This window comes from Meriones unguiculatus, chromosome 9 (assembly GCF_030254825.1).
Source record: "Meriones unguiculatus strain TT.TT164.6M chromosome 9, Bangor_MerUng_6.1, whole genome shotgun sequence".
Taxonomy (NCBI): domain Eukaryota; kingdom Metazoa; phylum Chordata; class Mammalia; order Rodentia; family Muridae; genus Meriones; species Meriones unguiculatus.
This window is the reverse complement of record NC_083357.1, coordinates 57873943-57884672: the sequence shown is the minus strand read 5'-3', so window position 1 is coordinate 57884672 and position 10730 is coordinate 57873943. Positions and strand designations below refer to the sequence as shown.

The window sequence follows — 10730 nt, the reverse complement described above, 5'->3', positions numbered from 1 at the left end:
GCCATCTTGTGCACACCTGTGACCAGGGGCTGAACTCAAGTACCAGGAAAAATCACAGAATTTACACTTGGCAGAAAACAGAGTTAACTCTCCTAGCAATAGCTTCCAGGAAAACACTACAGAATAAACAGTTGGTAGAAAATACAGATAATTCCCCTGGCAACAGCCAATCAGAATTGGGTGGAAACATTCTCCCCAGTGTTCCAGATGTAGTTCAGAAGGATAGCAATTGTAGTTAAGCTTCAGCTAAAGGGTCACCTCACCCCTGTGACTTTTACCCAATCCTGTAACACCAAGGCATGGAAACCCGCTGCTTGCTGTGTTTCCCTTTAAAAACCCTGTTCCCCTAGATTTGGGGCCACATTCTTCTCCTGCTTCCACAGGAAGTTTGCATGTTCAAATACATATACAATAAACCCTCATGTATTTACAGCAGAGTTGATTCCTGATAGTCTTTGGGGGTCTCACGAATTGGGCATAACACAAGGATGGTTCAACATTTGTAAATGGATTAATGTAATCTGTCACATAAACAGATTGAAAGACAAAAACCACATGATCATCTCATTAGAAGCAGAAAAGACCTTTGACAAGATTTAACATTCCTTTATGATAAAATTTCCAAGCAGACTAGGAATGCAAGGATCTCGGTATAATAAAAGCCATTTATGAAATAATAAGGATAATTCAAAGCCCATAGCTGACATCAACCTAAACAGAGAATACTCAAAGCAATTCCTTTAAAATCAGCAACAACACAGAGATGCCCACTCTCTCCACATCTGTTCTATACAGTACTTTAAGTCTTAGCTAGAGCAATATGACAACTGAAGGGAGAGATGGCTCAGATGTGAAGAGCACTGGCTGCTCCTTCAGAAGACCAGGCTTCAATTCCCAGAACCCACATGGAAGCTCACAATTACCTGTAGCTCTAGTTCCAGGGACACCTTCTTCTGGCTCCTGATTGGTTAATAAAGAGCTGAAGAGCCAATAACTGGGCAGGAGATGAGAGATGAGGTAAGACTTCGATCCCAGGGGGTCCCAGGTAGAGAGAGAGAGGAGAAAGTCATGAGAGGAGGCAATGGGGAGGTCATCACAAGGAGGTTGCCATGGGGAAGTTGCGATGAGAACACTGATTGTCAGGAACCACGCAGAAGAAACAGCAAGACAGTTCTAGAACTCACGGAATGCGGCCCACTGATTACCAGACCCATAATGGGTGTTTCAGAAAGGTATAACCCTGAAGACTAGGTGTCCTTAGGACTTCATGCTCTTATGGAGCATAGCTCCGCTTGTTATACATCCCTTATAATATATGAGTGTACTGGGCGGTATCACTAGCACTACAATTACCAATGTTTGATATCTTTCAGGCATGATTGCTGGAACAGATTTGTGATACAACCACCACCCTTGAAAGAAACCTGCAGATGTAGATTGTTGGCAATAACCACAGCCCTTAGAAAGAATTTGCAAACATTGATTGTTTAGCAGGGTTAGGTAAAGATGTTTTTGCCAGTGGCTCTTAGGGAAAGATAGATTGTTTAGTAAAGTTAGGTAAAGTCCTTTTTATTGGTTCGGATGCAGAAAATCACAGGGAACAAGCTTGTTGGAGCCTACCTGCTGGAGTCTATCTCACTTCATCATGTGTAAGTGTGTGTGTGTGTGTGTGTGGTCTTTCCCCCACCCTTTCTTTTTTAGATGCTTTGCCACTACAAGTGAAAAGCTCCTGCTAGAGCGGATAGCCTCCTGTTTACTGAAATAGGTATAAGTCCATGCCAGGACTGTACCAGCAATGGCCCACACCAGCAGTATAATTCTGGCCCCTCAGTTTGTTGCCATCAGTGGAAGCCATGACCGGTGACTTTCAGTTCTGGCCTGAAAAGTTGCCCTCACAAAAGATCTGTTGGGTGACGAGCTACCTATCAATCTATGCCCTGACTCAGTTTATCCTGTGATGTTGAAGCTGGTCTTTGACAATGGATGGAGCAGGAGCAGTCAGGGTGAGACTAGATGGAGGTAATGGGGCACACGGCTGGGAAATAGGCGAGGTCAGCATAGTCAAGCTAGAGTAGATGAGAATCTGCCCAGCCATAGTGCTTGATGCTTTTAATAAATTTAGCAGGTCTCCTTGTCATTATTTGGGAGAAAAACGTTTTTTTTTTTAACATTTATTTGAAAAAAAAAAAAAAAAAAAAACCAAAACAACTTTATGTTTACATTTGGTGTCCAGTGTGGGGTTCCAGTTCAAAATTATACGTATGGCTTTTGAACAGCTATTGGCTATTCAGCTCTTTATTAACCAAGCAGAGAGGATGGAGAATATTTTTCACGCAACATTGAGACAGGAGATTCTTCAGTAGTAATGACAGCGCCCACACTGCTACCAGATCTCTGGGCACAGAAATCAGCATCCGAATACACCGTACACAAGACATACTGATGCACATATGAACTCACACAGAAGAAGTACACGCAGGGCCCACACAGTTTAAAAACAAAAGCAGAGTCCCAGCACTGAGAGGGGGAAGTTGATAGAGCTCCCACCCCTCACCAAGAAGCTATTTTCAATGGACAACCAGTTTCAAAGGAAAAATCCTTTTTCCCCATTGATGTCTCACTGGGTGTTATTAACCACACTTTAGGGAGGCCACCAGGCCCAGCAATAGATGGTCAACACAAAAATGAACGGTCTCATATTGCTTTGTTTGGGCATTGGTTTTTCTCACTTCACTGGTCTTTCGTTTGTATATTGTGATTTTTAACTTTGTGTTTTTTATGGATGTGTGTCTGTGTGTGTGTGTACACACATGTACATGCCACAGTACATATGTGGAGCTCAGAGGAAAATCTTGGTGTCAGTCCTAGGCTTCCTCTTGTTGGAGGCAGGATTTCTCATTGTTCTCCAAGGTCTTTCCTGTTTCTACCTTCCATCCTGCTCGAAAAGTGTTGGGATACAGACATGTGGTATCGTTTCCGGCTTTACTCAGGTGCTAGAGATCTGAACACAAGTTCTCACACTTGCATAGCAGTGCTTTGCCCTTTGAATGTTGCCCTAGACATAACACAGACTCTTAGCTCACCGCTAGCTTGCTTCCACCAACCCCAAAGCTAAGAATATCATGGAGATAGCAACTAAGGCCCGGAACAGAGATTTCCCCGCTTGAAACAACCTGCCTTGCTGGTGTTTCCACCAGTGCATGTTCTAAGCATCTTGACTTATAACTCTCTCTGTTCTGTTACTGTAAAAATGTCACAAAACTTGTGCCATGTTGTAACATGGTATTTGGGTTACCTTAAACTTGTATTCCTGAATCATAGTCACTCATTTTTGGCTACAGAATATTCCCTTATTCTCTCTGCAGCAATAACTATGCTTGAAGATTGACAAAACACAAAACAAAACAAAATGAAAAACAAACAAACAAACGTTGCCCTCAAATATAAAGGACCTTGCTCCACTGGCCAGTTCTATTTGGACATCATGTGTCTCCGATCGATCTCTGGCATCCCTGTCAGTTAGCCACTTCATCTTCCCAGTGACAGCCAGGAAAATGTAAGCAATTGAGAATTCTTTTAAACATTTCTTTATGACCCAATGAGTTTCAGTAGGGATGCTCACAGTAGCATGGGTGAGAGGTCATTTACAGCAGCATGAAAACCTTACCAGTGGCTGAAGAACTGAGGAAAATGTCCTTCCTTTGCCCATCAACCATTACTTGCCTACGGATCTTTAGAGAAGGGTGGGACCTCCAGAGAGTTTTCCCAATCCTTGGCAGGACATTTAACACACAAGAACAACCAAATAGTAGGGGATGCTTTGGCTTGGACCCAGAGTTTCCATCTGGGGTTCCCCAACTCAGGCAGAGAGGGAACCCAGCTGAGAAAGGGATTCCATCTTCTTATGCCAAGCTCAGAGACTATCAGGAAATGGCAGACTTCAACCTTAACAGCAGGTGTCCACAAAGGACTGCTGTGTGGAGGAAAAGAGGACCCAAATGGAGAGCTGCAGACACAGCCTCATGAGGTTCATCTGCTGGGCTCTGCTGGAGCAGTGATGTCCACAGCTGCCTGGCATCCTCCCACCCATCTCCTGCTCCACAGTTGTTCATCAGTTGTGTCGTCTGGCAGACGACACATAGAAACGTAGGCTTAGGTGAGGAGGCCCCATTCTGCTTAGACCCAGGCCCAGGACTTCCCTAAGGCACCTAAGATAGGAGCCTGGAACAGAGACAGCTTGGGGGCCTTGACGTCCTGCTTCAGCTTCCTTGCTGACCTCTGCAGGTGGTGTCACTCAAGGCTGGAGCCCCTTTTGTTTGTGTGTGCGTTTGTGTTGAGATAGGGTCTCTCCAGGTAGCCCTAAAAGTCCGTGGGTAGAACGGGCAGGCTCAAACTCACAGAGATCCACCTGCCTCTACCTCCCAAGTGCTGAGAGCAAAGGTGGGTGCCACTATGCCTGGCCTGGAGGTCAGAGCCTTTCGAAGGCCACAGAATACCAGGCCCCTGCTTAGGCGGGCTGAAATCCCTTGGCCTGACGGTGACGCTCCTTTCCTTCAGCGGTGGGATTCTTGGCTTCATGTAGAAGCCATGGATTAGCAGGAAAGGAAGACTCGAATGATGTTCTGCCCCAAAGGAAACGGCCCCGCCCTTTTCACAGCATCAGAAACCTGTGCTCCTTGGAAGAAGTTCCCTTTAGAGTCTTTTCTCATGGTCAGTACTATTCGGACATGACATGCCTAGGCTGGACACTGGCATGCCTGTCAGCTAGCCACTCCAGCTCCTCAGAGGCCACCCCCTCCTGATCCTGGCACTGCCCTTCTCCTCCTGCAAGCTCTCCTGTTGGGCCTCTTCCTCTTCCAGTTGGGGTCCACATCTCCCAGGGAGCAAAAGCCAACAAGAGCCCCCACCAACAGTGACCTGTGAGAAGGACGCAAATTTGGATGCCTCTGCAAGGACACTGTCGCTGTCCAATCTAGCTTGGCTCCCGCCCCCGGCACTCGATAGCCCCACCCTCTCAGGCCCTTGTTCTCTTTCCGAGTCTGAACTTCAGCTCCTCCTCTCTGTGCTTCACCCTCCAGTGTAGCAAAACAATGAGAGCAGCTGACTGAGTGTGGGCAATCCTCACTCTCCCCGTCAAGTGTATTAAAACCACCTGTAAAAATAAGCAGATACGAGTGAGCTTGGCAAAGCTAAGGCACAGGTCAGTAGGAGAGGGCATGCTCCCACGCCCACTTTAAGGGGTGACCTCATCTTGCCAGCAATGACAGACCTCTCTCAAAAATGCAAGAAATACAGCAAGAATGAATCTTTTCTTTCTTCGTTCCTCCACACATCACTTCCTAGTGTTTAGGACAGGACGATGAGGGTGGCAGGGGTGAGAGGTGGCACACTTTCAGTGCGGTCACACACCCAGTCTAGCGACAGATGTTTAGAAAATGCAATGGCAGTTTCATATCAGACCAAGGACCGGACGAGGCTGGGCTTCAGCGGCAAAGAAAACTCTGGCAGTGGTGGGATTCGAACCCACGCCTCCGAAGAGACTGGAGCCTAAATCCAGCGCCTTAGACCGCTCGGCCACACTACCGACTCGCCGAACGTTTTCCGTGTACGCCAGCTATTTACATTATTCCATTCGTTTTGGCCCCGCGCTCGGAGACACAGGGTTAAAGGATTTTCCCCTCGCGCTGCCTCCCCGCACCGCCGCGGGGTGCAGCTGACGCTCCCCTCCCTCCCACGGCCGCCCCACCCCCTCGGCTGGGCGACCCCGCGTGTTCCCCGGTCTCGGAACCTGAGTCTTTCGGTTCCGAAGCGGGGAGATGCATTCATCAAAAGGCAGAGGCGAGCCCAGTTCTCGGGTGCGGGGGAGAGGACCCCCGCGCAGGGGCAGAGCGCGTGGCCACGGGCACCCCAGCTCCAGCCGGAGCCCGGCCTGCAGCCTGCGTCTCCCCGCTCTGCGACCCCCAGGGACGGCCATCTGCAGGCTGGTCAGTGCCTCTGCTGAAGGACACAAATACTTGAGAGAGTATTTGAACGGAAGCAGTGGTTTCCTGGTGATACTCAAATCACACCTTCCATTTGACCAGACTCAGTATGCTTGGAGGCAAATTTCCCCAAAGAGGCAGCGAGCCGGGAGGTTCTATCTGTCCCCGATCCTTGCTGACTCCTTTTGCAAACAGTGCAATCAGAGTTGAAGACATCCAGACCTGGCCCCCGCTCTGTTATTTTCTGGGGGTCATGGTCTGGTTCTTTTTCTCCACCTATGAAGTAGTTAAAAGGTAGGGAAAAGGCTCAGAAGCATCAGGATGCAACAGGTAACAAGCTTTGAAGTGGAGGAGCTAGAGAGCGCATGCGGGCGCGCACCCCCTCCCCCGCCCCCCGTGATCCAGAAACTGAACTGTGCTTTCCCCTGGGAGGGTTAGGGGTTTTAAGCTGTTTTGGTGGCATGGAACGGGGTCCCTCCTCTGGTTTTGGATTGAGCCACCTAAACAAAGAATGGAGGGTGGCGCCGATAGGCCCCAAACTTCAGGAAATCAAGAGTGGCCTTGAACGAACCTATCTGAGGAGGAAGAAGAAACGGGAAGTTTGCCGTCTTTCCTACCTGTCTGTGCTTCCTTCCCCTATCTGTCTAACCCCTAATTCCTCACTTCCCGAAGACTAGACAATTGCTATTGCTTCTGAATCTGTTGCTCTGCCCAAGAGAAGGGATTTTACTGTCCTTGTGAGCAGAGGGGGTGTCTTGTTCTTTGAAAGACACCAAGAGCCTAGCAATTTCCAGTTCAGAGAGATCCCCCCCATCCTCTGCCCAGAGACGCGTTTATTAGCTTCCTTCCAGGGTGTATAACTTTAAAAAACTATATTTTTATTTTGGATAACCTGTAAGCCTGCAGGAATGTGTGTATTATGTGTGTGTGGGAGCCCTCAGGGGCCAAAAGAGGTCACTGGGTTGCCTGAAACTGGAGTTACGGGCAGTTGGGAGCCACCACGAGAATGCTGGGACCCGGGTCCTCGGCAGAGGAACAAGTGTTTTTAATTGTGCAGTATCTCTCCAGCCCAAGAGCACTGAACTCTTTGAAGTGGTAACTTGGTGAATGGCTTATGTGATTTTTAACTGTTTTAGATTTTGAGGTGTTTGAGATGGCTTAGTGAGTCTTTATTTGGCTTGCTTGCTCACCGGACAATCTGAGTTGTGGTCCCCAGAGCCCACGTAAATAAAGGTGGAAGGAAAACTGATGACACAAGGTTGTTCTTTGAGTTGCACAGACACACCAGTCACAGACACAGCAATCCAGGGAGGGTGGCGAGATGGCTAAGTAGTATAAGGTTCTTATCCTGGAACTCACATGCTGAAAGGTCCGTCTCTGACTCCAGGCTCCGGCTGTAGCGTTCAATGGCCCCTGTACACAAACAGATACATGTTTTAAGGAGAAGAAAATGATTTGTAGAGCCATGTATCAGGGAGGCAGAGGCCACGGCAAGCAGAAATCTTGCCTTGCCAGGCCAGCGAGAACCGCATAAGGCCCCACCTAAAACACACTTAGGGACTGGAGAGATGGCCCAGCACCCCAGCACCCACATGGCTCACAAATGTCTGTAACTTCAGGTTTAGGGGATCCGGTTCCCTCTGCTGGCCTCCACCGCCCGCAGGCATGCATGGGATGCACAAACATACCTGTAGGCAAAACACTCATACATCAAATAAGTACATTTTTTTTTAAAAAGTAAAATAAATATGAAAGTAACCCTTTAAAAAGTTAATTTTTACTATCACAGTGAGACAATGTCTTGCTGTGAATCCTTGGCTGGCCTTGATCTAAAGATCCTCAGAGCTCAGACCTAATGTTCCTGTCTCCTAGCCTGTCTCATCTCTGGTCACTCTGGGGAGGGTGGAACGACCATGCTCCAACAGTGTACCCTGAAAGAATTTGGTATTCCTTAGACTTGACTCATAATTTTCTTCTGCCATGAATCCTCGTCCCCCACCTCCAGCCCTATTGTACAAATATCAGCCTCCACTACCTGAGGCTTGGCCTACCCTTCCTAAGGGCCCTGCAAATGTGCTTGCAAGTGATGCTGGGCACACGTGCTTTTCGTTTTGGCTTCATAAAGACTGAGAATGTTTCTCCTCACAAGCCCGTGACAATGACTTGAGATCAGGGACCCAAACCCCAGCTTGGAGAGTTGGCTCAGTGTTTAAAGGCCCTTACTGTTCGCGATGGAGAAAGAGTTAAATTTTCAACAGCCCACAATGACTGTAACTGCGGTCCAAGGTAGCCTGCCTCCTTTTGAAGGCCAAGGACACCAGGCACTCCTGTGGTGCACAGAAACAAACAAACAAAACAAAACCCAACTGAGAGAGAGATTAACTCAAGGGAAGAAAATAAAATGAGTAAGTGAAGTACATTCATTAAAAAAAAAAAAAAAATCTGAATCGCTATCTAGTTTCTAGTGTGGAAGCTAGTACAGGATTGGAGTTGGGAGACTCTGGAGCTTCTTGAGTAAATGCATGAAGTGGCGAACCCGGGTTTGCTTGTTCTGACAGTGAGGGGAGGGATGGTACCTTTTTAAGAAGCGTGCGGCGGAAGTCTGGAGTGCAGGAGAGACACCAGATGTGAGAGCGCCAGTTTCAGCCCAGGCCTGTGGTGGGCTTCTTCCCCTGCGCTGGGTTTCTGTTCCGGATTTCACCGTCTGCAGGAGGAGGAGGAGGAGATGGTGATGGTGGTGGTGATGGTGGTGGCGGAGTGGGGATGGTCACATTTCTCCAAATCTACAAAATGGACTAGAACATTATCTAAGTTTGCCTTTTCTGCCTTCAAGGAGGCGAAGGGCCGGAAAATTTATCCTTTTCTAAGAAAGAGAGGAAAGACCTCCTCGCCTGGCCCTATAGCTCAGGGGTTAGAGCACTGGTCTTGTAAACCAGGGGTCGCGAGTTCAAATCTCGCTGGGGCCTGCGGCAGCTGAAATCTTTTGAGCAATGGAATTTCCTGATGAAAGTACGCTGCCGCTTGGTTTCTTTTCCTCCCGCTAACCTACCCCGGCGCCCCGCGCCCCGCGCGCAGGGAGGAAGAGGAGAGGGTGGCAGGGAGGGAGAAGAGGAGGAGCGGGAGGCCTTGGGCCCCATCGCCGTTCCACGCGGGAGACCTAACCCGCGGTCTGAGCCCGGCGCGGCTGCGGCGATGGCCCCGGCCCTGCCGGCCTCGGCGGCATCAGCCTACGCGGCGCCACCCGCGGAGCTGGGGCGCGGGGTCACGAGGGCCCGGGCGGGGCAGGACGGCGGCCTGGGGTCCGCGGCTTCCGGCGCCGGCCGCCGCCTACGCCCTGCGCGCCCGCCAGGAGGCAGCTTCGCGCTGAAAGCCTCTTTCCGGCGCGCTTTGCCCGTGCTTCCCTTCGATAGCTCAGCTGGTAGAGCGGAGGACTGTAGTGGGATGTGCGGCAGTCATCCTTAGGTCGCTGGTTCGATTCCGGCTCGAAGGAGTAGCCTGCATTTTGGGCTTGCCACGCACTGAAAGCAAACGCCTCCGTCCATCGTCCCTGGGTCGTTCCCCCTCTCCACGGAGGGATCGCAACAAGCCTTGCGCAGTGGCTCAGTACCACTAGTCCGCCTTATAAAGAAGAAAACCTGAGGCTTCGGCCCCTCCTTCATGTTTGCTTTTAGTTTCCAATTAAGCCCAGTTTGCTGCCCTGCGTCCGGGCACCAAAGAACGCAAGAAGGGACAGAACCTCCCGGACTTGCCCCGACGGCCCGCGGGACTGGGATGTGCAGAACAGAACCTCTTAGTGACCCCGGGGACGGCCCCGTAGACGCGCCGGCCCCCAGCCTCGCTGGCCCCGTCGGCCGCCGGGGTGGCCCCAGCCTGGCGGGACACGTCCTGCGCCCGTCCGCGGCGCGCAGCAGCCCTGCTCTGCAGCCGAGCCACCCCGGAGCGGCTCGTTGGTCTAGGGGTATGATTCTCGCTTTGGGTGCGAGAGGTCCCGGGTTCAAATCCCGGACGAGCCCTGCTCTTTTAGCTGCTGGAAAAAGTTTGCCTCTCTACAAACTTTCTCGCGCTCTGACAGTTCCTAGGTTCCCGGAGCTGCCCCGCGAGCCTCCCCGCGTCCCCCTGGCTCTTGGTGCGTCTGCGGCTGGAGTTCCTCCTGGCAGTCATCTGCAGCTGGTTCCCGTGTGGAAACCCACATTGGTTGTCCGCTGGGGGGTTGGGGTTACTGCTTTGGGTTTTGCAGGCGGGCCCAGGCTGGAGGACCGGCCTGGAGAAACGCCCACCCTCCGTTCCTCTGCACCCGCCCCAATCTGTTTGCGTGGCCAGGCGACGCCGACCTCACCGATTTCCGCGACGAGATTCCCAAGCGAGCTTCACTTCTGCTGTTCGGCATCCCGCTGGGAAAGCAGGGGCGAGGAACAGTCACCGCCTCCAGCTCCGCGGCCAGGTAGGTTTCTGCCCCTGCCCCTCCACAGTTCGCCCAGGAGCGCTTTGCAAGTCCCTGCCTGCGTAGGGGCGATCGTGGGGCCCCTGGGCGACGACTTCTGGGGTCTGACTCCGGGGCTGAGCTGAGGCGGGGATCCACCCTTGTCAGAGTTGGAGAGGCCGTTTCCACGGTCCACTTTCCGCGGCTTGGCAGCGCCCTGCGTGGATGGCCGCTGTCTGGAACCCAGGCTCAGAGCGGGCCACCTGCGAAGGGAGGAGATCCAAGAACCCTGCGAAGGTTCCCAGGGTGATATCAGATTTGAGAAACTG

At 51.0% G+C, this 10730-nt stretch overlaps 2 protein-coding genes, 1 long non-coding RNA gene and 4 other non-coding genes across 11 annotated transcripts in view; 5 read left to right on the top strand and 2 right to left on the bottom strand.

Moving 5' to 3' along the window:
* Positions 1–5502: 5502 nt before the first annotated feature.
* On the bottom strand, positions 5503–5584 carry Trnal-uag (transfer RNA leucine (anticodon UAG)). The gene has a single exon. It is a non-coding gene; the product is annotated as a tRNA-Leu (tRNA).
* A 1254-nt stretch (positions 5585–6838) lies between these two features.
* On the bottom strand, positions 6839–10456 carry LOC110549717 (uncharacterized). Of its 2 annotated transcripts, none has more exons than XR_002476478.2 (3): positions 10318–10456; positions 8558–8685; positions 6839–7394 (listed from the first exon to the last, which is right to left on the bottom strand). It is a non-coding gene; the product is annotated as an uncharacterized LOC110549717 (long non-coding RNA). The 2 variants fall into 2 exon arrangements; XR_009594222.1 differs by lacking the exon at positions 10318–10456 and adding an exon at positions 9031–9384.
* Positions 8875–8947, top strand: Trnat-ugu (transfer RNA threonine (anticodon UGU)). The gene has a single exon. It is a non-coding gene; the product is annotated as a tRNA-Thr (tRNA).
* Trnay-gua (transfer RNA tyrosine (anticodon GUA)) lies at positions 9382–9471 on the top strand. Its single transcript is given in 2 exon segments — positions 9382–9418; positions 9436–9471. It is a non-coding gene; the product is annotated as a tRNA-Tyr (tRNA).
* Ang (angiogenin) overlaps positions 9387–10730 on the top strand; it is a 19744-nt gene continuing 18400 nt past the window's right edge. Inside the window, exon 1 of one of the 4 annotated variants that reach the window (XM_060391265.1) lies at positions 9387–10422. In XM_060391265.1, coding sequence (XP_060247248.1) covers positions 9639–10422 — 784 coding nt within the window. In that variant the 5' untranslated portion in view covers positions 9387–9638. The remainder of the gene's footprint in view (positions 10423–10730) is intronic. The other 3 variants (XM_060391264.1, XM_021639038.2, XM_060391263.1) reach the window with 3 other exon arrangements.
* Trnap-ugg (transfer RNA proline (anticodon UGG)) lies at positions 9923–9994 on the top strand. Its single transcript has one exon. It is a non-coding gene; the product is annotated as a tRNA-Pro (tRNA).
* Rnase4 (ribonuclease A family member 4) overlaps positions 10285–10730 on the top strand; it is a 25277-nt gene continuing 24831 nt past the window's right edge. Inside the window, exon 1 of the mRNA XM_021639034.2 lies at positions 10285–10422. The gene's annotated coding sequence lies outside the window, so the exon portion shown is untranslated. The remainder of the gene's footprint in view (positions 10423–10730) is intronic.